The 24119-nt window shown below is 45.0% G+C and overlaps 1 protein-coding gene across 4 annotated transcripts in view; it reads right to left on the bottom strand.

Moving 5' to 3' along the window:
• wnt2bb (wingless-type MMTV integration site family, member 2Bb) overlaps window positions 1-24119 on the bottom strand; it is a 128906-nt gene that overhangs the window by 56425 nt on the left and 48362 nt on the right. For all 4 annotated transcript variants that reach the window (XM_059950295.1, XM_059950296.1, XM_059950294.1 and 1 more), the window contains one exon: window positions 9009-9286. In XM_059950295.1, the coding sequence (XP_059806278.1) occupies window positions 9009-9286 (278 nt within the window). The remainder of the gene's footprint in view (window positions 1-9008; window positions 9287-24119) is intronic.

The raw sequence follows: 24119 nt of genomic DNA, 5'->3' as shown, positions 1-24119 counted from the left end.
AAGACTAAGAGTGGCCCACCAGTTCTCCAGGTTTGGGGGTTCAGCTCAGGGCTAACAACCCTGACTGGTAAAACAAAACTGTTAAGGAAACAGCAATGAAGGATCCTTCTACATCTGAGTCTGATGGGATTCCTGAGTCTCCACCTGGGACTTGCATGACTGACAGCAGTGAAAACCGAGAGGAAGCTACTGACATGATGAAAGAAGTCCTGAACACTGCCAGAGACGGAGGACCTTCATTGCTGTCCAAAATGCCAGCAGCGTAACATTTCCAAATTCCCTGCCTGCTGTCTGAGGTATTTTCCTAACAGGTCGTCCTTAGGGTCCTTGCTAACATCTTCATGGATGTTTTGCATTTCTTCCAGGACTGTAGCCTTGATACTTCCAAGTCCCCGTCCTCCTTGATTCCGACGGGTGTACAGTCGCTCAACATTGGACTTTGGGTGGAATCCTCCATGCACTGTTAGTAATTTCCGGGTCTTGATGTCAGTGGTTTCTAGCTTGTTCCTAGGCCAGCACACTATTGCAGCTGGGTATCTGATGAGTGGTAGGGTGAATGTGTTGATTTGCTCTGATCTTGTTCTTCCCATTCTGCTGGCATTTTAGGACCTGCTTCACTCTTTGGAGGTACTTGGATGTTGCAGCCTTCCTCTTTGTGGCTTCCGTGTGCCTGCAGGATCCCCAGGTATCCATAGCTGTCCTGTACATCTGGTATGAGGCCTTCAGCTGACTCTACTCCTTCAGTCATGATTTGCCTCTTTTCACTACCATCTGGCTGTACTTTTCCAGTCCAAACGGCATCCCAGTGTCTCTGCTCTACACCCTTGTCAGGTGGATTAGTGAGTCAAAGTCTCTTCCATTTCTGGCATACAGCTTGATGTCATCCATGTACAGGAGGTGGCTGATGGTCTCTCCTCTCTAGAACCTGTCCCCATGTCCACTCGTTGAGATGATCTGGCTGAGGAGCTTCAAGCCTATGCAGAACAGCAGTGGGGATGGTGCATCACCCTGGTATAATCCACATCTGATCACACTTGTACTATTGGCTTTGAGTTAACTTCTAGCATTGTCCTCCAACAGCCCACTGAGTTCTTGATGAAGATCCTTAGTGTGTTGATGACTTTGTACAGAGACAGGATTCCAGGATCCAAGTGTGGGGCTTTGAGTCTTATGCTTCCTGGTTGTCAATCCAGGCTGTGTTTTGGTTGGTTTGCCTGTTCTTGGAGTCTCGCATGACTGCTTTTTCTGTCAGTAGCTGTTGCTTGGAGCCTCTGGTTCCATTACCAATCCCCCTCTGAGCAGGGCTCAGGAATTTACACACATTTCTTCAGCTTGGTGGCTATGATGCCTGACAGGAGCTTCCATGTTGTTGACGGCAGGTTATAGGCCAGTAGTTTGATGGTGTTGCTCCTTTGTGAGGGTCCTTCATTATGAGTACTCTCCTCCCTTGAGTTAACCAGTCAGGATGGGAGCATTCTTCAAGCAGCTGGTTCATTTGAGATGCTAGCCTTGTATATAATGTTGTTAGTTTCTTCAGCCAGTAGGGGTGGATCATATCAGGCCCTGGTGATGTCCAGTTCTTCATACGTACTACCCATCGCTGAACATCTCCTGCAGTGATGGTGACTGGCTCTTCCTCTGAGAGGTGCAGAGGCTTGCTTGTAGGTCCTTCAGCCACTGGGCACTGGTGTTATGTGGTGTTTCTTTCCCCCGTATACTCTTCTAGTACCCCTCAGTTGCTGTTTTGGTTGGTTCAGGTATGGCATGCTGTTGCTCTGGAACGGCATGAATACTTTTCCTGGTTCCTCGGAGAAGAAGGCATTTATTCATTCGGCTTCTGCATCCTTAGTGCCCCTCTCTAGTTTGGTATCCAGAGCTGTTAACTGTTGCTGGGTAGTTTCCAGGGCTTCAGCTATGAGCATATCACTGTACTTCCTTAGTAACTGAGATGAGTCTTTGGTCTTTCTGCCTTTCTACAACTCAGTTAATCTGTCGACCTCCACCCTTGTGAATTTCAACTTGGCTTCTAATCATCATTTACGGGGAGCGGGGAAGAATTATAACAGTGCTCTTCACTTTATTTCATCTTGTCGCTCAGCATTTCTAGGACTGCTGCTGCCAATGCTTGTATCGGGTTATTGGTGTCAGTTACTTTGCAGGTTGCAATTGTGAGGAGAGGGAGAGGGGTTGCTATTACTAAGGAGAAGGTGCTTGGGAAGCTGTAAAGTCTGAAGATAGATCAGTCACTTTGACCCAGATGGAGTTCACCCCAGGGTTCCGAAAGAGGTAGCTGAAGATATTGTGGAGGCATAAGTAATAATATTTCAAGAATCTCTAGATTCTGGAATGGTTCCTGGAAAATTACAAATGTCACTTCACTCTTTATGAAGTGAGGGAGGCGGAAGAAAGGAAATTACAGCAGGCAACAGATTTTTTTTCAGAAGTGTTGCTTCCTTAGAATTTTCTTTGTTTATGATAGCTTGAAGCTGAACACAAATAATTACAGACTACTTGTATCGCATAAGAATTGGAAAAACAAGAAATTAACTTTTATTGAATATAATGCTCTTAATTGTATAATGGTGCGGACGCTTTGCAATAGTTCAACTAAAATGTCTTATTGATGATTTTCATTTGTACTCAGTGTCTGAGGCTTCTTGCTTAAGTGTTCAATAATGGATTCCAGTTGCCCTGATACCGTTTTTCCATGACCGCAATGCCCTGGTAAAACTTTTCACCATGCTCTTCTCTGGGAGTGCCATGGTTTGCAGGGAAGAGTCTAAATGGAATGTAGGAAATGAATCTTCAGTGACTTGTTGCGCTTCATGGTTTTGTATGCGTGAAGCAAGTTGTCAACCTGCTGCATGTAGTTTAGTGCTCTGTAGCTGCCAAGAAAATTTTCAGCAACATCCTTGAATACCTTCCATGCCATTTTCTCTGGTGCCATTAGAAGTTCTTCAAATTGCCTGTCAAGGATGACCTGCTTGATTTGTGGACCAGCAAAAAATGCCTTCCTCAATCTTGGCATCACTTGTTCTGGGAAACATCTGTCACAAATATCAAAATCCTTCACAGGAGGTTTTGTGTCTGGTGACAACAGATTGGGGTGTATGGGGTGTCTAGGGTGGGGGGCCGGCCGTGCCCTTTTCAGTCCAGCTCATCCACCTTTGGTCCCCACCTGGCGCTCGGCTCTCACTTGTGGCTCCAGGTAGCTGTAGCACGCGCGGCAGCCACACCCCCATAAACTGTCTCGGCAGACGGGCCAAACCAGGTGAGGGTAGCTGACAGGTCTTCGACCCCCGGTGAGGTAGGGGATTTGTCTGTCCCAGCGTGTGAATTCTGGCCATGGCGGATCGAGTGGAGGAGATCAATAAATGGTCCAACGGTCAAGAAGGCAGGCCAACAGGCACCGGTGGAGCGCTAAGAGCACGACAAGGCACTTAGACGTCCTGGTCATCCACTGCAAGAACTGATGATCTCTTTAAACTCACCTGGCAGAAGGCAAAGGCAAACCATTGCTGTAACCTGCCGTGTACATGATTTCCCAATATGTCAGAGCGGCGTGGAGGGAAATCGTCCGCCAACTGGAATTTCCAGATGCAACCTACAATGATGACGATGGCAACAGATTCCATCCTTGCAGTCCTGAACCCAATAATTCTTCTTTTGCCTTCAACAAACCCAAGGCTCTGACCAGGTCATTTAACTCAGATTGAGTAATCAGATAAGGCTCACTTAACATAACGGGTTCAAAACTTGTATCTGTATCAGTGTCATTTTACATTCTTGGCCCATGCATCATGATATCTTTGTGTGCCTCCTCCAGACTCCTAGTCCTGTTTTTCCAAAATCTATCCTGCCATGCAGCAATCATCCATCCCAAGCATGCCCAGGCATGCCTGGACAAGATAGAAAACTTTTCAGCTTATATTGTGGGCAACATTTTAATTGACTTGAATTATGAATTGAAATTAAAAAATATAGGTGATTTCAAAAAAAAGATGCATGATAGCAAAATGTCATGGTGATTTTCATGATCAGCAGCCCAAATACCGTAACATACACCCAGAAGTATTCAGGAAACAAAACCTTTGTCCAGTGTTATACGTTAGTTAGCCTGACTTCAGTGGTTGGAAAGATGTTGGAGTTTATTATTAAGAATGAGGTTTTGGGGTACTTGGAGGCACACAATAAAGTAGGCCAAAGTGTGGTGAACTACATATACCTGTCTGGACACGTCCCCTGCTGACTGCTCCTGTGGCTCCTCCCACAGACCCCTGTATAAAGGCGATTGAGGTCTGAGCCCGGCCTCTCTGTCTCCAGGATGTAGTATAGTGGTCAACCACTGCTTGTTCCTTCTTCCAGTAAATAAAAGCCGATATCTTGCCTTATGTCTCAGGGAGAGTTATTGATGGTGCATCAATAAGTCAGCATGGTTTTCTAAAAGTGAATCTTGCCTGACAAATCTGCTGGAATTCTTTGAAGAAATAACAGACAGGATAGAGAAAGAAGAGTCGGTGCTGTCGTTTGTTTGGGTTTTTTGAAGATCTTTGATAAGATCCCGCCCATGAGGCTGCTTAACAAAATAGGAGCTCATGGTATTATGGGAAAGGTAGTAGAATGGGCAGAAGATTGGCTGACTGGCAGGTGGCAAACAGTGGAATAAAGCAGACTGGCTGCAAGTGGCTAGTGGTGTGCCACAGGGCGGTGTTGCGACTGCCTCTTTATGTTTTGTATGTCAATGATTTGGATTACGGAATTGGCAGCTTTGTGACCACAGCTGCGGACTATATGATGACGGGGAGGGGGTGGACAATTTCTGTTGCAGAAGGACTTTGACGTTTTTGGGGAATGGGTAAAAGAGTGGCAGGTGCAAAATAATGTGGGGAACTGCATGGTCATACACTTTGGGAGAAGGAATAAAGGTGTGGGCTATTTTGTAAATGGGGAGAACGTTCAAAAATCACAGCTTTAGAGGGTCTCCCAAGAGTTCCAGTATATGACTCCTCAAAGGATAACTTGCAGGTTGAGTTGATGGTACGCAAGGCAAATGTAATGTTAGCATTTATTTTGAGGGTGCTGGAATACCAATGCTAGGATGTAATGGTGAGGCTTTATAATGCATTGGTCAGGCTGGACTTGGTGTATTGTGAGCAATTTTGGACCTCTTATCTGAAAAAAACAATGAGCTGGTCCAGAGGACGTTCACTAGAATGATTGCAGGAATGAAAGGGTTTGTGGTTTCACCTTTCTTCAATAAAAGCTAGCTGAACTCCCAATTACACCTTTGCCTTATAACTTCAATCTCAGAGATCAATGATGTTTTTCTTTCCACGGATGCCACCTGACCTGCTGGATTTCTCCAAAATTTTTATTTCAGATTCAAAACATCTGCAGTTTCTTTATGATTTTTAGGGGCCCTAATAGTCCAACCTGCAGCTTCAGCCATCCTTCCCCTTCCCACCATCTCTGCTAGAAAAATCATTAGGGATAAAAAAGGAAGACATCTCTTTTGATGGGCTATAGTCGCCTTTTTGTTCAGATCCTGGTTATTAATTCACAACTGATCATGTGGGGAACAGAAAGGAGGCCTTTCCCCATCTATTAGAGTTATATTTCACCAGTTTATAACAATTACCTGAAAATAATGCATAAAGCAATCAAACAGGACAGCGGAGTGAGTGAAATATATCTTTATATTTCCTTTGAGACTTATTTGAGTATTTTATATACGGCCTACACTATAAAATTGCTGATGAAATACTGTTCACTGTGATAACTGATGCAAATTGATTTAAAAGTTATTAACCCCTTGAGGGTTGTGTTTCCTTTGCATGTTTTGAACATGTGTCTGTTGTCTCCTCTGCATCTGATACCAATCTCACTCCATTGGCGCGTTGCCTAATACAGAAATCAACAGCTGTTTTTCTTTTAATTCTGTTAAATGCTATTTTTGTCTCTTGTTAAATGACAAAATGTTAAAGGATTGGCAGGCAAAGTCTCTCGGCAAAGTAGTGCAGCAACAGAAGGGGGCTATTTACTCCCTCTGTTTATTGAGGTCATAACTGTTCTCCATAGCTTTGCACATATCCCTAAAGAAAGTCAAAGAAAGTTTATTGTCGAAGTATGTACACTCACCGGCCACTTTATTAGTTACCTCCTGTACTGAACAAAGCGACCACTGAGTGTATGCTCGTAGTTTTTGGCTACTGCAGCCCATCCATTTCAAAGTTCGACGTGTTGTACGGTTAGAGATGCTCTCCTGCACACCACTGTAGTGTCATTATTTGAGTTACTGTCATCTTTCTGTCGACTTGAACCAGTCTGCCCATTCTCTTTTGACCTCTCTCATTAACAAGACATTTTCACCCACAGAACTACTGCTCAATGCATGTAACACACACAAAAAATGCTGGTGGAACGCAGCAGGCTAGGCAGCATCTATAGAGTGAAGCGCTGTTGACGTTTCAGGCCGAGACCCGAAACGTCAACAGCGCTGAAGGGTCTTGGCCCGAAACGTCGACAGCGCTTCTCCCTATAGGTGCTGCCTGGCCTGCTGCGTTCCACCAGCATTTTTTGTGTGTGTTGCTTGAAGTTCCAGCATCTGCAGATATCCTTGTGTTTGCTCAATGCATGTTTTTTTTTGCACCATTTTCTGTAAACTCTAGGGACTGTTAAGCGTGAAAATCCCAGGAGATCAGCAGTTTCTGAGAAACTCAAACCAACCCGTCTGGCACCACAGTCAATATTGCTTGGATCACATTTCTTCTCCATTCTGATATTTGGTCTGAACAACAACTGAACCTCTTGACCATGTCAGCATGCTTTTATGCATTGAGATTCTGCCACATGATTGGCTGATTAGATTGCACGAACTGCATGAACGAGCACATGTACAGGTGATCTAATAAAGTGTCCACTGTGTGTTTATGTCCCCATATGCTACCCTGGGATTAATTTTCTTGCAGGCATTCACAATACTACAAAGAAATACAATAGAATCAATGAAACCCTACACAGACACTGCCAAACAGTCAATGTGCAAAATACGACACACTGTGCTAATGGAAAAAAATAATAAATAAGTAGAAGATAAATAATGCTGAGAATATGGAAATTAGTTGACTTGAAAATTAGTCCATAGTTGTGGAGTTAGCGTTGAGGTGAGTGAAGATATCCACACTGGTTCAGCAGCCTGATGGCTAAAGAGTAATAACTTCCTGAACTTGGTGACGTGCATCCTGAGGCTCCTGTAACTCCTTCCTGACGGCAGCAGTGAGAAGAGAGTGTGGTCTGGATGGTGGGGGACCTTGCTGATGGATGCTGCCTTCTAGTGGCAGCGCTCCGGGTAGATATGCTCAATGGTCAGAAAGGACTTTTCCTGCAGTTGTTTTGGCTGTATCCACTACTTTTTGTAGGCTTTTCCCTTCATGGGCAGTGGTGTTTTCATATCAGGCAATGCTAAATTTTTGGCTCTTAACAGTTGATCAGGTGTCCCCTAAAGGTGCCAATTATAACAGGTACTGTTGGAACTGTGGTCATGCTGGCAAATAGAGTATTCAGTCAAGCTTCTGATTTGTGCCTTGTAATTGGTTGTCCATTGTATCTGTTGGGCTGGTCAAGTTTCATTATATAATGGATTCCCAGAAAAGTTTTCTCTCCCTCCTTGTCTTGACTCTATCATGTTCAATACATGATCACTTTACAGCTATTTATTCTCTGGGGAATCAAACAAGCTTTTTACAATCTATCATAATTAAACCGTGTAAGCAAACCTTTTTATCAATAAGTGTTCAGTTGGAGAATGGGAACATTCATCTGTGGGAAGTGAAGGAAATTGAGTGTAAATACGTTGTCACTATTGCACCAATGCAACAGATAGGACTAGCCAAGTATAAGAGATCTGATCTGATCTGATGTTAATTGTGTAATTCTTAAGGGAGGAAACCTTCAATTAGAAGAAAATTAGACACAGACGGGAGATAAACTGGGACAAGAAGGCAATGATGATTCAACATGCAGTCGCAGCTTGGATTTGAAAATTATTTGCAGATTGGTGTTTCCAACAGCAAATAATGCTTTTATCTCATTAAGGGATACACTTACGGTATATCTGTAACTAATAAATATTAATAGTTATTTTCTTTATAGCAATGGCATTTTACCTTTCAGATAATTGATTGCCTTGATATCAATAAATAATTAGTCTGAATACTAATAACTATTAAATGATACTAGTTCACCTTTTAATAATGTTAATTACATCAATTATTTATGCTGTTGTTCATTTATAGTTTTTCTATCAAAAACTAACTTTTAAATCATGCCTTATCTCAATAATTAATGATCTTCAATAATTAAATCTTATATCAATAGTTAAATCTTCTCTGAATAAATAAAGCCTTGACATCAATAACTAATAGCTACCCATCAATAATTAAGATCATGACAATAAAATAGACAATAGACAATAGACAGTAGGTGCAGGAGTAGGCCATTCGGCCCTTCTAGCCAGCACCGCCATTCACTGTGATCATGGCTGATCATACACAATCTGTACCCCGTTCCTGCCCTCTCCCCATATCCCTTGACCCCGCTATCTATAAAAGCTCTATCTAACTCTAAATTACTAAATTACTCTAAATAATTAATACATTTTACTGATAGCTAATAGCTTTTCCTCAATAATGAATCCATTTGCTTAATAATTAGTTCTTTTCTATCAATTATTAATCTCATTACTTCAAGGATTGCTCTTCCGTTAATAACTAACTTGCTTGTACCACAAAACACAGCAATAAATGGGGAAAGAGTTAAGGTCTGAAAAAGACTTTTGCTGAATGGTTGACAAATTATAAATCTCTAGCTGGCTCCTTCAATCATTAGACTGGCCGAGTAGACCATAGGGCCACAGTGCTACCTTTCTCTGGATTTAAGCACAATATTAGAATTATTCCAATACTAGTTCTGCTAACGTTGCTTTGTGGCTCTGCTCATCACCCACTCACCGTCCTGCCGCATCGATTATTGTGGAGATTCATCAGAGCCCTGGCGTCTTTCTCCTTCTTCTCCTTGGCATCCACAAAGGCTTTGGAAAACTTTATTCCATAGTTTATGTTGTCGCTGCAGCCTCCCCAGTCGAATTCCCCTCTCAGGTCGCGGGCCTTGCCCCTCTTCCGTGGGTCACAGCCACAGGTATTCAGATCCCCTTGGCTACAGGCTCGTGTGATGGCATACACAACCCCAGCAGAGGATATGGCATAGACAAAAGCAGCCTCCCGGCTACCTGAAGCGGACAGGAGGAAATAGTGAGAACAATGTTAGATTTAGACTGTAGCAATTAACATTGCCTTCTTCCTGTGCAGCAAGGCAGAGGAATAATTAGTCCTGGCTTGTTATCTTTTATTTTATTCGCAGATATGAGCAGCACTAACAAGGTCAGCATGTATTATCTATCCCTGGCAGTCCTTGAGAAGATGTTGGAGGGGCTTCTTGAACTTCTGCCATTTGTCGGATGATCTGATCCAGCTGGTTACAGTGTAAATAAGCCTTGGTAGATCAGTGATGATCAGGCTACTTCTAAATGTGCAAAAGTAAAAAGTGAGAAGACGTAGAATTAAGGCATCACCAATCTGTCATTACACCAGGAAGTTGCGAATGTTGGGATAATGAAGCAATCCTAGAAGAGGCTTTGTTTTCGGTTAGCTCCATATCCCTTTAAACCCCTCCAATCTAATGTCGTAATGTGAACAAGAGACTCGGCTTGTAGATATGAAGTAGTCTTTTATTCGACAAAAGGAAACACAGCAGGAAAGGTACTGAGACCCTTTCAGAGGAAGGGGCCTATCCAACCCAACATTACATGACATTTTATATGTTAAAGATCAAAGGACAATTCTATATTTACAATATATCTACAATGCTTCCTTCGAATTGCATATAAGTTTCATACCTCCTTCTTTGCACTCATACTATAGACACCCAAAATGAATGTTAAATCAATATAGTCTAGTTTTTCAATTAACTGCTGATCACACCCCTAGGAACCTTTCCAGAACTACATCTTAAATTTAATCTACAGTCCACATTCAGGTCTAAAGATTGTTTACTGAAGTTAGCTGCTGAAGTTAATATTTTGCCATGCACCCTAAATTCAGAATATACTCTAACATCCAAATGCCTTTTACGTTTGTAAATGTTATTAAATTATTGGCCAAACGCGGGCAAGTGGGACCACTTTAGTAGACACCATGGTCAGTAATACGTTTCGTAACTTCAAAATGTTAAACTGTTTCCATGCTTTATGACACTATGACCAGGGAAAATGTACACTTGGAAGATTAATGACTTGAAATATTAACTCCCTTTCTTCTTTTACAAATGGTGTTTGACCTGCTGTGTATTTCTTCCCTAGTTTTTGTTTTAATTTTTTGCTTTGTGGGTTGTAACCAAGGCAGGGAAACTATGTGGAGGCCTAGAACAGCCTTGACCTATTTGAATTGTGGTGTAAGATTAAGTTGCTGGATTGTCTTTGCCCGCTCCTGGGTTTAGTGTTGGCAGAGCTCTTTCGTGTTGTTGCATCTCTAAGTAAAGAGACAAGAATAGACTATAAACACAACATCCTTTATGGAAGACGGTAATTTTCAACTAGGTAGTCATGCCTCTGTGCCAATATGGATCATGAGTCATATTGGAGATAAGACATCAGTTCTTATAGATAATCCAAAAGAATGAACCATCCCAACTTGTGAGGTAGGGAATTCTGGGACTCTTTCTCAATGTCAAAATATTCAGTGGCTCAGAGGACAGGAAGCCAGCTGGTGGTGCAGTCAGCGCCGGACTTCGGAGCGAAGGCTCCTGAATTCAAATCTATTTGGCTCCCTTGCACACTTTCCATCCGTGCTGGGTTGAGCATCAAGCTAGCAACTCGGCCTCGTAAAGACAAGAAAGCCCACTAAAAAAAATGCCGTCTCGATGGCGTCCCGATGACTCCGCTTGGAGTTAAGGAGATAATTGAAATGATTCCTTTTCTGGTTGGCTGCTGGTGACTCGTGTAGTGCCACATGGGTCGATGTTGGGACTGCTTCTTTTCACGTTGGATGTTAATGATTTGGTTGAAGGAATTGATCGCTTTGTGGCCAAGTTTGTAGACAATATGAAGATAAGTCGAAAGACAGTTAGTGTTGAGGACGCAGGGAAACTACAGAAGGACATGGACGCTGGAGGAATGTACAAAGAAATGGCTGGTGGAATATAGTATAAGGAAATGCATGTTGATTTGCTTTGGCAGAAGGAATAAAGGTGTGGACTATATTATAAATGGGAAGAAAATTTAAAAATCTGATGTGCAGAGGGACTTGTGAGTCCTTGTGCAGGACTCCCTGAAGGTTAACTTGTTGTTTGAATCAGTGGTAAGGAAGGCAAATGCAATGTTAGCATCTATTTTAAGAGGACTGGAACACAAAAGTGAGGATGTAATGCTAAGGCTTTATAAGGCATTGGTCTGGTTTGCACTTGGAGTATTGAAAGCAGTTTTGGGCCCCTTATCTAAGAAAGGATGTGCTGACAGATGTGAAAAGGAAGTGTTGGCGAGAGCCCAGAGGAGGTTTACAAGAATGATCCCAGTAATGAAAGGGTTAACATTTGAGGAATGTTTGGCTCTGGGCTGGTACTCATTAGAGTTTAACAGGATGAAAGCAGACCTCATTGAAACCTATTGAATATTGAAAGGTCTGGACAGAGTGGATGTGGAGAGAATGTTTTCTATGATGGCGCGTCCAGGACCAGAGGGCACAGACTCAGAACTGAGGGATGTCCATGTAGAACAGAGAAGAGGGAAAATTTCTTTAGCCAGAGGGTGGTGAAACAGTGGAATCCTTTGCCACATAGAGCTGAGCATTGGGGATATTTAAGGTGGAGGTTGATACATTCTTAAGTAATCAGAAAGTCGCACGTTATGGGGAGAAGGCAGAATGGAGTTGAGAGGGTAAGAAATCAAATATGTGGAATGGCAGAACAGACCTGATGGGCTGAATGGCCTATTTCTACTCTTAGGTCTTATTATGGTCTTAAAGGTCATCAACCTGTAACGTTAACTGTTTCTTTCTCCACGGGTGCCGTCTGACCTGTTGAGTATTTGCAGTATTCTCTGTTTTTATTTTAGATGTGATGATATTTCCTTGCACCTGCTGCACTTGCACTTCTTTGTGGTAGAGGTCAGGGATTTCAGAGGCGCTGCCAAAGAGCCTCTGACAGGGAGGGAAGTGAAACTTTCACGGGGATAGATGGATTACTCTGCAAGGTTATGGCCACTGTGAAGCAGTTTTCTTGTTCTCATTAACCACAATCATACTGTCTCCTTTTCACAGGGCTGGAGGAGAAAGCCATTAGGCCTAAAAAAGGTGGCTAACAGCAGAAGAAGGGATATGGTTCTTTCTATCTATTTAAACCTGACCTGCAATGATTTCAACAGTGTTTTCAAAATCACAAAAATATTGACCACAACAGAAACCAGAAAACTGAACATCAAAGGCCTTGACCAATTATTCCTGATCAGAGAGATAAAGAAACCTGTAACGCAACTCATTATTGTTTACTTGCATTTCAGGATTTGAGACATTATTGACAAGGCCAATGTCCATTGCCTATCCCTTGATCTTGATCTTGCCAGCCATCGCAGAATTAACTACATTTATCCGTTTGAACTCATAGAATAGACTAAGTAAGGAGAGCAGGTTCCCTCTTCGGAAAAACATTAATGAATCAATTGTGTTTTTTTAAAAAACATTTTTCATATGATTAGCTTTGAAGTAAACTACTTCTTAAGTATACGACTCAAGGAAGTCTGCAGATGCTGGAAATTCAAGCAACACACACAAACCGCTGGTGGAACGCAGCAGGCCAGACGGCTTCTATAGGAAGAAGTACAGTTGATGTTTCGGACTGAGATCCTTTGTCAGGACTAACTGAAAGAAGAGAACATCGCTTCTTTCAGTTAGTCCTGATGAAGGGTCTCAGCTTGAAACGTCGACTTTACTTCTTCCTGTAGATGCTGCCTGGCCTGCTGAGTTCCACCAGCGTTTTGTGTGTGTTGCTGCTTCTTAAGTGCCATGGGCGGCACTGTAGGAAAGCAGTTAGTAACACTGTGATGGCGCCAGTGACTCAGGTTCAATTCCCCCCAGCTGTCTGTAAGGAGTTTGTACGTTCACCCCATGCCTATGTGGTTTCCTCTGGGTGCTCTGGTTTCCTCCCACATTCCAAAGGCAAACAGGTTAGGGTTAGTAAATTGTGGGCATGCTACACTGACATCGGAAACATGGCAACACTTGCAGTCTCCCTCCAGCACGTCCTCAGACTGGGTTGGTCGTTGGTGCAAATGACCCATGACACAGTAAGTTCTGATGCTTCATTGTATATCTGACAAATAAAACTGATCTTTATGTTATTAATTGAAGTTAAGTTCCACAGTTTCCGTGGCTGGATTTGAATGCTAATCCGGATTATTTATTCTATTATCCTGACTCCAGTGCTTGCTTTAAACACAGCTATAGATTCAAGATCTTCCAGCATAGAAACAGTAAGGTGCAACTTAATATTTAACACAGGAATTACAAGGGTGTGGCGACCCACTTTCTGCACAGGCGAACCGGCTCACAAATAGCCAGCGTGCAGAGGGAGACTTTGGTAATGCACCTCTGACGTCATTTCTGCCCGGAGAGGGCGGGCTCTAGGGATTTAAATGCCAGCGCCGCAAAGTTTGAATAAACTAGTCTCGAAATGACTTACCGACTGCGTGTTGTTATTTCAGCGCTGTGTGTAGCACATCGCTACATTGGTGACCCCGACGGTCCAAACAGGATTTGGACCAAAGATGACCGACTCTTCATCTGTTCACGCAGTTTCGCTGAAACTGCCGACTTTTTGGACGCTGCGACCAAGCGTGTGGTTTAGCCAAGCAGAAGCCCAGTTCCAGGTTCGGCAGATATCCTCTGATTTCACGCGTTACTATCACGTGGTGAGTGCCCTTGACCAGGAGACGGCCGCCCAGGTTGCGGATTTCATGCAGTCGCCCCCGGAAGAAGGCAAATATGAAGCATTCAAAGTGCTGCTCATTGGGACCTTTGGCCTCTCACGGCGTGAGCGAGGTGCCCGCCTGCTTCACCTGGATGGTTTGGGAGACAGACTGCCGGCAGCATTGATGAACGAGATGCTGGCCCTGGCTGACAGACACAAGCCCTGCCTCATGTTTGAGCAAGCATTCCTAGAGCGACTGCCCGAGGACATACATCTGGGGCTGGCCGACGCAGATTTCAGCGACCCCCGGAAGGTGGCGGCCCGGGCAGACGTGCTGTGGAAAGCCAAGAGGGAGAGCGTGGCGTCCGTCAGTCAGATTACCAGGCCACGCGCCCAACCGTGGACCAGATCAGGCCTGGCAGGGGGGCGCACACAACACAGAGGCAGGAGTAAGGAGGCCAGTGAACAGTGGTGTTTCTATCACCAGCGGTGGGGCACAAAAGCCTGCTGTTGTCACCCACCCTTCAAGGGCCAGGGCCAGCTGCCGCTAATGACTATGGCGGTTGGCCACCAGGACAGCCTCTTGTACATCTGGGACAAACAGTCGGGACGCCACTTCTTGGTCGACACTGGAGCGGAGATCAGCGTCTTGCCCCCGACGGGGTATGACACCCCGTCGGGGGTATGGCAACAGGAAGCCAGGATCCACCCTGAGGGCCGCAAACGGCAGCACGATACGGGCCTACAGCACCCGCACAGTGCAGCTGCAGTTCGGCGCCAGCCGGTTCACGTGGGACTTCACACTGGCTGCCGTGGCCCAACCACTCCTGGGGGTGGACTTCTTGCGAGCTCACAGCCTGCAGGTTGACTTGCAAGGGAAAAGACTGGTACATGCCGAGACTTTCCAGACGTTCTCCCTGGGTGAAGCCAATTTGCCAGCCCCACACCTGGACTCCATCACACTGCCGGACAACGAATTCACCGGGATCCTGGTGGACTTTCCATCGATTCTGGCACCGCAGTTCACGGCAGCCATGCCCAGACACATGGTACAGCACCACATTCCCGCGCACGAAGGCTCCCCCGGGAAAAGCTCCACCTGGCAAAGGAGGAGTTCAAGGGGATGGAAGAATTGGGGATCGTACGGAGGTCCAACAGCCCATGGGCCTCCCCCCTGCACATGGTGCCCGAAGCAGCCAGGGGTTGGAGACCATGCGGTGACTACCGCAGACTGAACGAGGCTACAACACCGGACCGCTACCCTGTGCTGCACATACAGGACTTTGCAGCAAACCTGCACGGGGCAAGAATCTTTTCCAAAGTAGACCTTGTCTGGGGATACCATCAAATCCCAGTGCACCCTGAAGACATCCCCAAAACAGCATTTATCACCCTGTTCAGCCTGTTCGAGTTCCTCTGAATGACGTTCGGCCTGAAGAATGCTGCACAGATGTTCCAGCGGCTCATGGATGCAGTGGGACGCGACTTGGACTTTGAGTTCATCTATTTGGATGACATCCTTATAGCCAGCAGTTGTCGTCAGGAGCATCTGTCCCACCTCCGCCAGCTCTACGCCCGCCTGAGTGATTTCAGCCTCACGATCAACCTGGCCAAATGCCAGTTCGGTCTCGATACCATCGACTTCCTGGGCCACAGGATTACCAAAGACGGGGCAACACATCTGCTTGCCAAGGTAGACGCGATCTGTCACTTTGCCCGGCCCAACACGGTCAAAGGCCTGCAGGAGTTCGTTGGTATGGTGAACTTCTACCACCGTTTCCTCCCCTCAGCAGCCTGTATCATGGGCCCTTTGTACATCCTGATGTCGGGTAAAGGCAAGGACATTACTTGGGACGAGGAGGCTGCGTTTTTGTTAAAGCCAAGGAAGCCTTGGCAGATGCCTCGATGCTGTTGTACCCCAGAACGGACGTTCCGACCATACTGATGGTGGACGCATCCGACACAGCAGTCGGTAGGGTGCTGGAGCAGCTCATCGAGGGGCGCTGGCAACCCTTGGTGTTCTTCAGCAAGCACCTACGGCCACCCGAACTCAAGTACAGTGCTTTCGACTGGGAGCTGTTGGCACTGTATCTGGCAATTTGGCATTTCAGGTAGTTCTTGGAAAGCAGGCCATTCACCGCGTTCATGGACCACAAACCGCTGACCTTTGCGTTCATGAAGGTGTCCGATCCCTGGTCGGCTCGCCAGCAGCGACATCTGTCCTAGATCTCCGAGTACACGACGGACATCCAGCATGTCTTGGGAAAGGACAACGTCATGGTGGACGCAGTCCAGGCCCTGTCCCTGGGGGTGGACTATGCAGCACTGCCGGAGGCGCAGCAGGCAGACAACCAGATGCCTAGCTACAGGACCGCAGTCTCGGGTTTGCAGCTGCAGGACTTTCTCGTAGGTCCAGGCGATGTCCTGTGTGATGTGGCTATCGGCCAACCTCGCCCCCTCGTCCCAGCAGCCTGGAGGCGGTGAGTTTTCGACTTCATACACGGTTTGGCGCACCCATCTATCAGGACAACTGTCCGACTGGTCTCCAGCAAGTTTGCATGGCACGGACTCCGCAAGCAGGTCAGTGAATGGGCCAGAAAGTGCGTGTAGTGCCAAACAGCCAAAGTGCAGCGGCACACTAAAGCCCCGCCGCAGCAGTTCGAACCCACCCACCAGAAGTTCAACCACATTCATGTGGATATCGTGGGCCACCTACCAGTGTCCTGAGGAGCACGGTACCTCCTAACTATGGTAGACCGGTTCACGAGGTGGCCAGAGGTGGTCCCGCTCACCGACACATCTGCCGATTCCTGCGCCCGAGCACTGATTGCAACCTGGGTAGCTTCGGGGTACCGGCCCACATTACCTCCGACAGAGACGCCCAGTTCACCTCCAGCCTGTGGTCGGCTGTGGCCAGCCTGTTGGGAATGCAGCTACACCACACTACTGCCTACCACCCACAGTCAAACGGACTAGTGGAACGCTTCCACCGTCACTTGAAGTCGGCTCTCATGGCCCGCCTGTGTGGACCTAACTGGGTGGACAAGCTTCCCTGGGTCCTGCTTGGAATTTGTACAGCGCCCAAAGAGGATCTGCGCGCCTCGTCGGCTGAGTTGGTGTATGGCGCGCCCCTGGCCGTCCCAGGAGAGTTCATACCAGCCCCAAGGGGGCAAGAGGAAGAACCTGCAGCAGTCCTGGAGAGGCTACGCGAAAGGCTCGGCAACCTGGCCCCCGTGCCGACTTCACAGCACGGACGGACCCCGACACATGTACCCAAAGACCTGCAGGACTGTAAGTTTGTGTTTGTACGAAGAGGCAGACACCAGGCACTGCTACAGTGGCCGTACGAGGGGCCGTTCAAGGTGATCAACAACAACGGGTCCCGTGCGTTCTGGACAGTGGGGGGAGTGAGGAGGTTTTCACGGTGGACCAACTCAAACCAGCCCATGTGTACTTGGCGCAGCCGGTCGAGGTTCAGGCACCGCGGTGCAGAGGCAGATCTCCGAAACAGAGGCTGATCCAGACTGTGGACATTGGGGGGTGTATCGCCGGCTCTGGGGGGGGGGGGGGGGGGTTATGTGGCGACCCACTTTCTGCGCAGGTGAACCGGCTCACAAGTAGCCAGCGCGCAGGGGGAGACTTTGGTAATGCACCTCTGACGTCATTTCCGCCCAGAGAGGGCGGGCGCTAGGGATTAAATGCCAGTGCCGTGAAGTTTAAATAAACTAGACTCGAAACGACTTATCGACTGCATGTCATTATTTCAGCGCCGTGTGTAGCACATCGATACAAGGGCACCTATAAACAGAAATGTTTAATAGCATTTGTTTTAACCAGCACTTAAACTGGGGCATTAGGGACATTTAATTTCTTACCATTTTTCCCACACACAGAGCTTTACCATTTATTTTCTCATGAAGGGTGTCAAGCTGCACTTACATAATTTATTGAAGGTATCTAACTGTTAACATGGAAACGTAAACAGCAGTAAATCTGTGGCAGTGCCTCATTCACCGCGAGGCATGCTATGTCACGCCCTGATTTCACATCGCATTCTGGGCTTTGCTGCACTGTGCTAACACTATAATTTCACCCATTTCCACTCTCACCGTCTTTTCTGCCTTATTCCCTCTCTTTATGTGCAGGATCGCTGGAACAGGCTGATGATATTTGTTGTTCATCCTTAATTGCATTTGCAAAAGTATCCATGAGCCACCTTGCTGAACCATTGAACATCATCTGGAGAGGATATTCCCGCAGTCAGTCTGGAATTCCAGGATTTAGTCCTAAGGGCAATGAAGGAGGAATAAAATTCTCCCAAGTCAGGGTGATGTGGTAGTCCTGACAAAGGGCCTCGGCCCGAAACATTGATTGCTTCTTCCTGTCTAGATGTTGCCTGGCCTGCTGCGTTCCTCCTGCTTTTTGTGTGTTGTCCTGGATTTCCAGCATCTGCAGGATCTCTTGTGCTCATGATGCGGTGACTTGAGTGTGAACCTGAAACGGGCCCTGGTTAGAGTCCCACCTCCTGTGTTGTTACTGAGTAATAAGTTCCGGGAGGTTGCTGCAGTGGATTTTATAGATGGCGCCCTCTGCACCCATGGTGCATCGGTGACGAAAGGAGTTAATGTTCAGAGAATGAATCACCTTCTCAGTTGCCGCTTCTATCCTATACTGTAGCTGCCACATGTTTGTTTCCATGTGTTAGCTGCAGAACCAGCAAAAACTGCCTTTTTAACATCTTCCCTTTCCCCTTTCTCTTATCACCTTGTATTCCTAACGTAAAAGCCTTTCAATGAAACAGTAACTTATTTTGCATCATACGGAAAACAACAGGTCTTCTATCCAATTTTATTTTATGTTTGTGTTCTAATGGGAATTTTCTTTTGAAGGCACAGAGCACACTTAGAAGGAGTGCTGCTGTAAGAAAGCAGCTTCCATCATTTAGGGCTCCTACCATCCAGGCGATGCTCTTTTCTCACTACTGCCATTGGGAAGGAGGCACCAGAGCCTTGGGTCTCACCGCATCAGGTTTAGGAACAGTTACTACCCTACAACCATTAGGCGCCTGAACCAGCATAGATAACTTCCTTCACCTCACGAACTGCAGACACACTTTCAAGGTCTCCAAAATTAGAGTTAGACTTATGATCTATATATCTATCTGTCTATTTTTATTTTTATTTGCAGTTTGTCTTTTGCATATTGATTGTTTGTTTATGTTTGTGTGTAATTTTTCATTGATTCTATTGCATTTCTTTGTTCTACTGTGAATGTCTGCAAGAAAATGAACCTCAGGGTAGTATGTGGGGACATACATGTACTTTGTTAATAAACTTACTTTGAACTTTGAGTATTTTTCCTATGAATGTGTTATCAGACTCCTGTCGATACCTCACTTAGTTTGCTGCTCTACACTTGTGTGTGACAACATAGTTAATGTAAAAGTAAATTTGGCTTCAAACCATGTCACCATATACTACCCTGAGATTCATTTTCTTACAGTCATTTATAGGAAAATAAAGAAACACAATAGGTATAAATGCACTCTGACAAACAACCAATGTGCAAAAGACAAATTTTGCAAATAAATTAAAAAAAAACAAGGACACGAGTTGTAGAGTCCTTGAAAGTAAGTCTGTAGGTTGTGGAATCGGTTCAGTGTTGTGGTAAGTGAGGTTGCCTACAGTGATCCAGGAGGCTGATAGTTGTAGGGTAATAACTGTTCCTGAACCTGGTGGTGTGGGATCTAAGGCTCCTGTACTTCCTGCCCGATGGTGGTAATGGGAGGACAGCATGCCCTGGGTGGTGGGGGTCCTTGATGATGGATGATGCTTGCAGTACTCTATGTCAATGTGTTCAGTGCTGAGAAGGGTGATTTCTGTGATGGATTGGGCTATATTCACCAGATTTTTTCTCTATTCCTGGGCATTGATGATTCCATACCAGTCCATGATGCAACCAGTTAGAATACTCTCTACTGTGCATTTACAGAAGGTTATCAAAGTTTTTGGTGACATGGCAAATCTAATCAGACAGACAGACATACTTTATTGATCCCGAGGGAAACTGGGTTTCGTTACAGTCACACCAACCAAGAATAGTGTAGAAATATAGCAATATAAAAATATAAATAATTAAATAATAATAAGTAAAATTGCCAAGTGGAAATAAGTCCAGGACCAACCTATTGGCTCAGGGTATCTGACACTCCAAGGGAGGAGTTGTAAAGTTTATAAAGTTTAAACCTCTGAGAAAGTAGAGATGCTGTCGACAGTGAAATGACAAAAGACTTTTGGTTTGCAAGGAACCTTCATTTTGAGGCCATAGGTTTCTCTCACCCAGAAATTGTCACTTATTCTCAGTATCTGTGTTCATTGACCAATCAAGGAGAGTGAACTCAAATTTATTCCACAGAGACAGTCATTGAGTGGGAACGTGGTCAGTCTGTGGAATTAAATACAGTATTGCTTCATTTAAATATGTGGGTAGATTTCTCTCAGGTAATAATATATCGGAATGCAGAAGAGATGTGTGTAGTTCTAGTCACCTACCGACAGAAAATACATTTATTTAATTATTTATTGGAACTTGGCCCCTGCAGCTCTTTGAGCCACACTGCCCATACTCCCCGATTTAATCTGTGCAAATCATGGGACAATTTACAACGACCAATTAACCTACCAACCGGTATGCCTTTGGACTGTGAGAGGAAACCGGAGCACCCGGAGGAAACCCACGCAGTCACGGGGAGAACTAACAAGCTCCTTTCAGGCAGCGGTTGGATTGAAAAATAAGATTGAAAAAGTAAAATTGAAAAAGAGAAAATTTGCAAGAAGTTGACAGTTCTTGAGGACCTGAATTATGGGGAAAGGCTAAATAGGTTAGGATTTTCTTCCCCGGAGCGTAGGAGAATGAGGGAAGATCTTCTATAGAGGTACTATACAAAATCATGAAGGGTAAATGCAAGAAGGCTTTTTCCACTGATGTTGGGTGAGACTAAAATTAGAGGTGATAGGTACTGCATGAAAGGTGAAATATTTAAGGGGAATGTGAAGGGGAAACATCTTCACTCAGTGGGTGGTGCAAGTGTGGAACCAGCTGCCGGAGGAAGTGGTGGATGTACTGCACACTTGATTGCAAAATTAAAGAGAATTTTCGATTGGTACATGGATAGGAAGGTGTCTAGAGGGCTTTGGCCCAGGTACAGGTCAATGGGATGACAATTTGGCACAGACTAGGTATACTTAAAGGCCTGTTTCTGTACTGTAGTGCTCTATGACTCTATAACTCTATGTAGCTTAAGACATATAACCTATAGTCAGTGTTGGTGCTTGTGATTCCCCAAACTGGAGGCTTGTTGTACATTAACTAAAATTGGGTTGGAGTGATTAAAAAGGCATTTCCTAAGGGCACTTTTTCACTCCACCACTCCACCACCAACAAACACAGAAGGAGTGGGCTCTGTGTAATATCCTCTCAAACCCTTCAGGAGAGGACATGTGAATGGTGCTAATGAATGGATTGAATTAATGTACAATGAATGTAGAGAAAAACCTATCCCAATTGCATTTACTGTATGTGTTATGAACAAAATTTAAGTTGTTTTCTAAGGAACGGAGATTGATAATTTATTGAGGGAAATTCAGAAATTAGAACCCTGGCAACTATAGGGAAGGCCACTAGTGTAGGGAGAGTGAATTGAAGGAAAAGTTCATGAATATGCAGAGAAAGGAGGGATATGATCAATGTGTGGGGATGAGGGATTAGATTAGTTAGAAGTCATTGGTTTAATTAGTTCAACACAACATTGTGGGCCAAATGCCTGTGTTGAGCTGTACTGTTCTATGTTCTATGACAGGAGAGAGAATTGGAAGAAAAAAGAGCACTTGGAAATTTGCAAGGCAAGAGGATGTTAACAGAGAGGGAGGGAGGGATGGGGTTCTGGGTGGATTGAACACAAGAACCTGAATTTTAAACCACTTCTTTTTCCTACCATTGCCAACAATGAGACGGCCTACAGAAAGGATCTGGAAGAGCTTGAGGCCTGGTACCAGGCAAATAACCTCTTCCGCAATGTTAACAAGATAAAGGAGATGGTTACCAACTTCAGGAGAACTCTCTGCACTCACACTACCCTTTACATTGGTTTCAAACTCCTGGGAGTGCACATCTCGTACAACCTCTCATGGTCCCAGAACACATCCTTCGCAATTTGAAAGCTCACCGGCACCTTTACCTTCTGAGGAGACTGAAGGAAGCGAGACGATGCACTTTCATACTGATGTCTTTTTACAAATGCGCAGTAGCGAGTATTGGAACATACTGTAATTCTGCATGGTACGGAAACAGCACTGCAACGGATAGTCAAAGCTGCCCTATGCATCACCAGCACCACCCTACTACCACCTCCACCCCTCCCTTGAATGACATATGTACGGAAAGGTACCAGAAATAAGCCAGTAATGAAATGAATGATCCCACCTTCCCTGCTCAAGGACTCTTTGTCCCACTTCCATCAGGGAGGAGGCTACATACCATCCATGCCAGAGCCACCAGACTGAAAAACAGTTAACTTCTCCAAGCAGTAAAGCTGATCAACAGCTCCACCCTCTAACCACCCCACCACCACTACCTTATCACTTCCTGTCAGAGTCACCTTTTGAACAAGCTCTAAGCATTCTTGAATTGAATCAGAGAGGAGGGACAGGAGTCTGGAGGGACACTGTCAACGTTACAGGAACGGCCTGTTCCTCTCCACCACCAGACTTCTGAATGGACAATGAACCAACCCATGAATACCACTGCAGGTTCCCAAACCTTGTTCTCTGAAGAAAGTGCTTGGTGATTTGAATCCTGGGAAATCCATTTCCGATGTCCCTCGAGTGAGTTTCACTCAGAGAGGAAATCATCTATACTATCAACTCCCTTTATCATTTTGAACAACTTGATTTGATTAATCTGAGATTTCCATTTTGCCTGATTTAGATGTCACTGTGCTTGGTCATAGCAACCCTTAAAGAAATATAAAGTGGGGAGTAACACTGGGGTAGCATTAAAAAGCCTTTTCCTTCATGGTTTCTGACTAGGTCCTATGCAAATCACTTCAGCCAGTTACTGCTTGAATTATCTCTGTTTGACTTTTCACCAGTTTGCCTCTGGAAATATTTACATCTCTTATTACTGTTTACACATCTCGACACAAAGGCATGCTCCAACCAGTGACTTTAGGAGATGAGCCCTCTGCCTGAGCGCTTGCAAAGCATATATTCTCTCTCTTGCCCTGTTCAGATCTGTTTACTCAGTGATGAAACTACAGTTGTTGATCAAAACAGTACTGATGAGGCATTCTTGGTGTTTTTTTCCACTGGACTTACCCATGCATGGAACTAACATTTTGTGTCTCTGGACTTTCCTTTGGAAAGCAACATGATCCCTTTAAGGTCTGAACAACGAAGATTTTCATTTATATAGTGCCGTTCATGCCATTGTACTCAAGTCTTTTACACTTATAAAGAACTACTTGAGTGAAATCACTACTGTAACATAGCATATACAAAGGCTGATTAGTGCTTAGCAAGATTTCATAAACCCACTCACTGGGCCTGCTGAAGGGTTTCAGCCTGAAACATTGACTGTTTATTCCTCTCCATAGATGCTGCCTGACCTGCTGAGTTCCTTCAGCAGTTTATGTGTGTGACAGTCAAAATAACTTTTCATCCATTCTCTTCCCTTTTGTTGTCTAGCTTCCTATTAAATACACTGACATTAATTTCGCAAATACTCACTTTAGCATTATTTCTTTAGTCCCCTTGCTTCACCATTCTCCAGATAAAGACATTTTCTTTGAAAATAACATTTTAATACTTCCCCGCTGAACATTTGACAAAGTGGAGGTCTTTGCTCTGCTTTCTCAGTTATGAATCAGAAAATTCCACAAAGTTTCTAAAATGCATATTTAGTATGTGTGCACTTCTCGTATGCAGGGCAGGGGATTTGGGAGTTGGTGTGCCTGTTCCATTTTTGTTCATTTCTTTGTGTGGGGAGGGGGGCGTTTTGGAGGTTGATGATTGTGCTCCCATTCTTCTCTTTCTTGCTTTGGAGGCTAT

This window comes from Hypanus sabinus, chromosome 25 (assembly GCF_030144855.1).
Source record: "Hypanus sabinus isolate sHypSab1 chromosome 25, sHypSab1.hap1, whole genome shotgun sequence".
In the NCBI taxonomy this organism is placed as follows: domain Eukaryota; kingdom Metazoa; phylum Chordata; class Chondrichthyes; order Myliobatiformes; family Dasyatidae; genus Hypanus; species Hypanus sabinus.
Note: the sequence above shows the minus strand (reverse complement) of the source record. Positions and strands in the feature narration are given on the sequence as shown.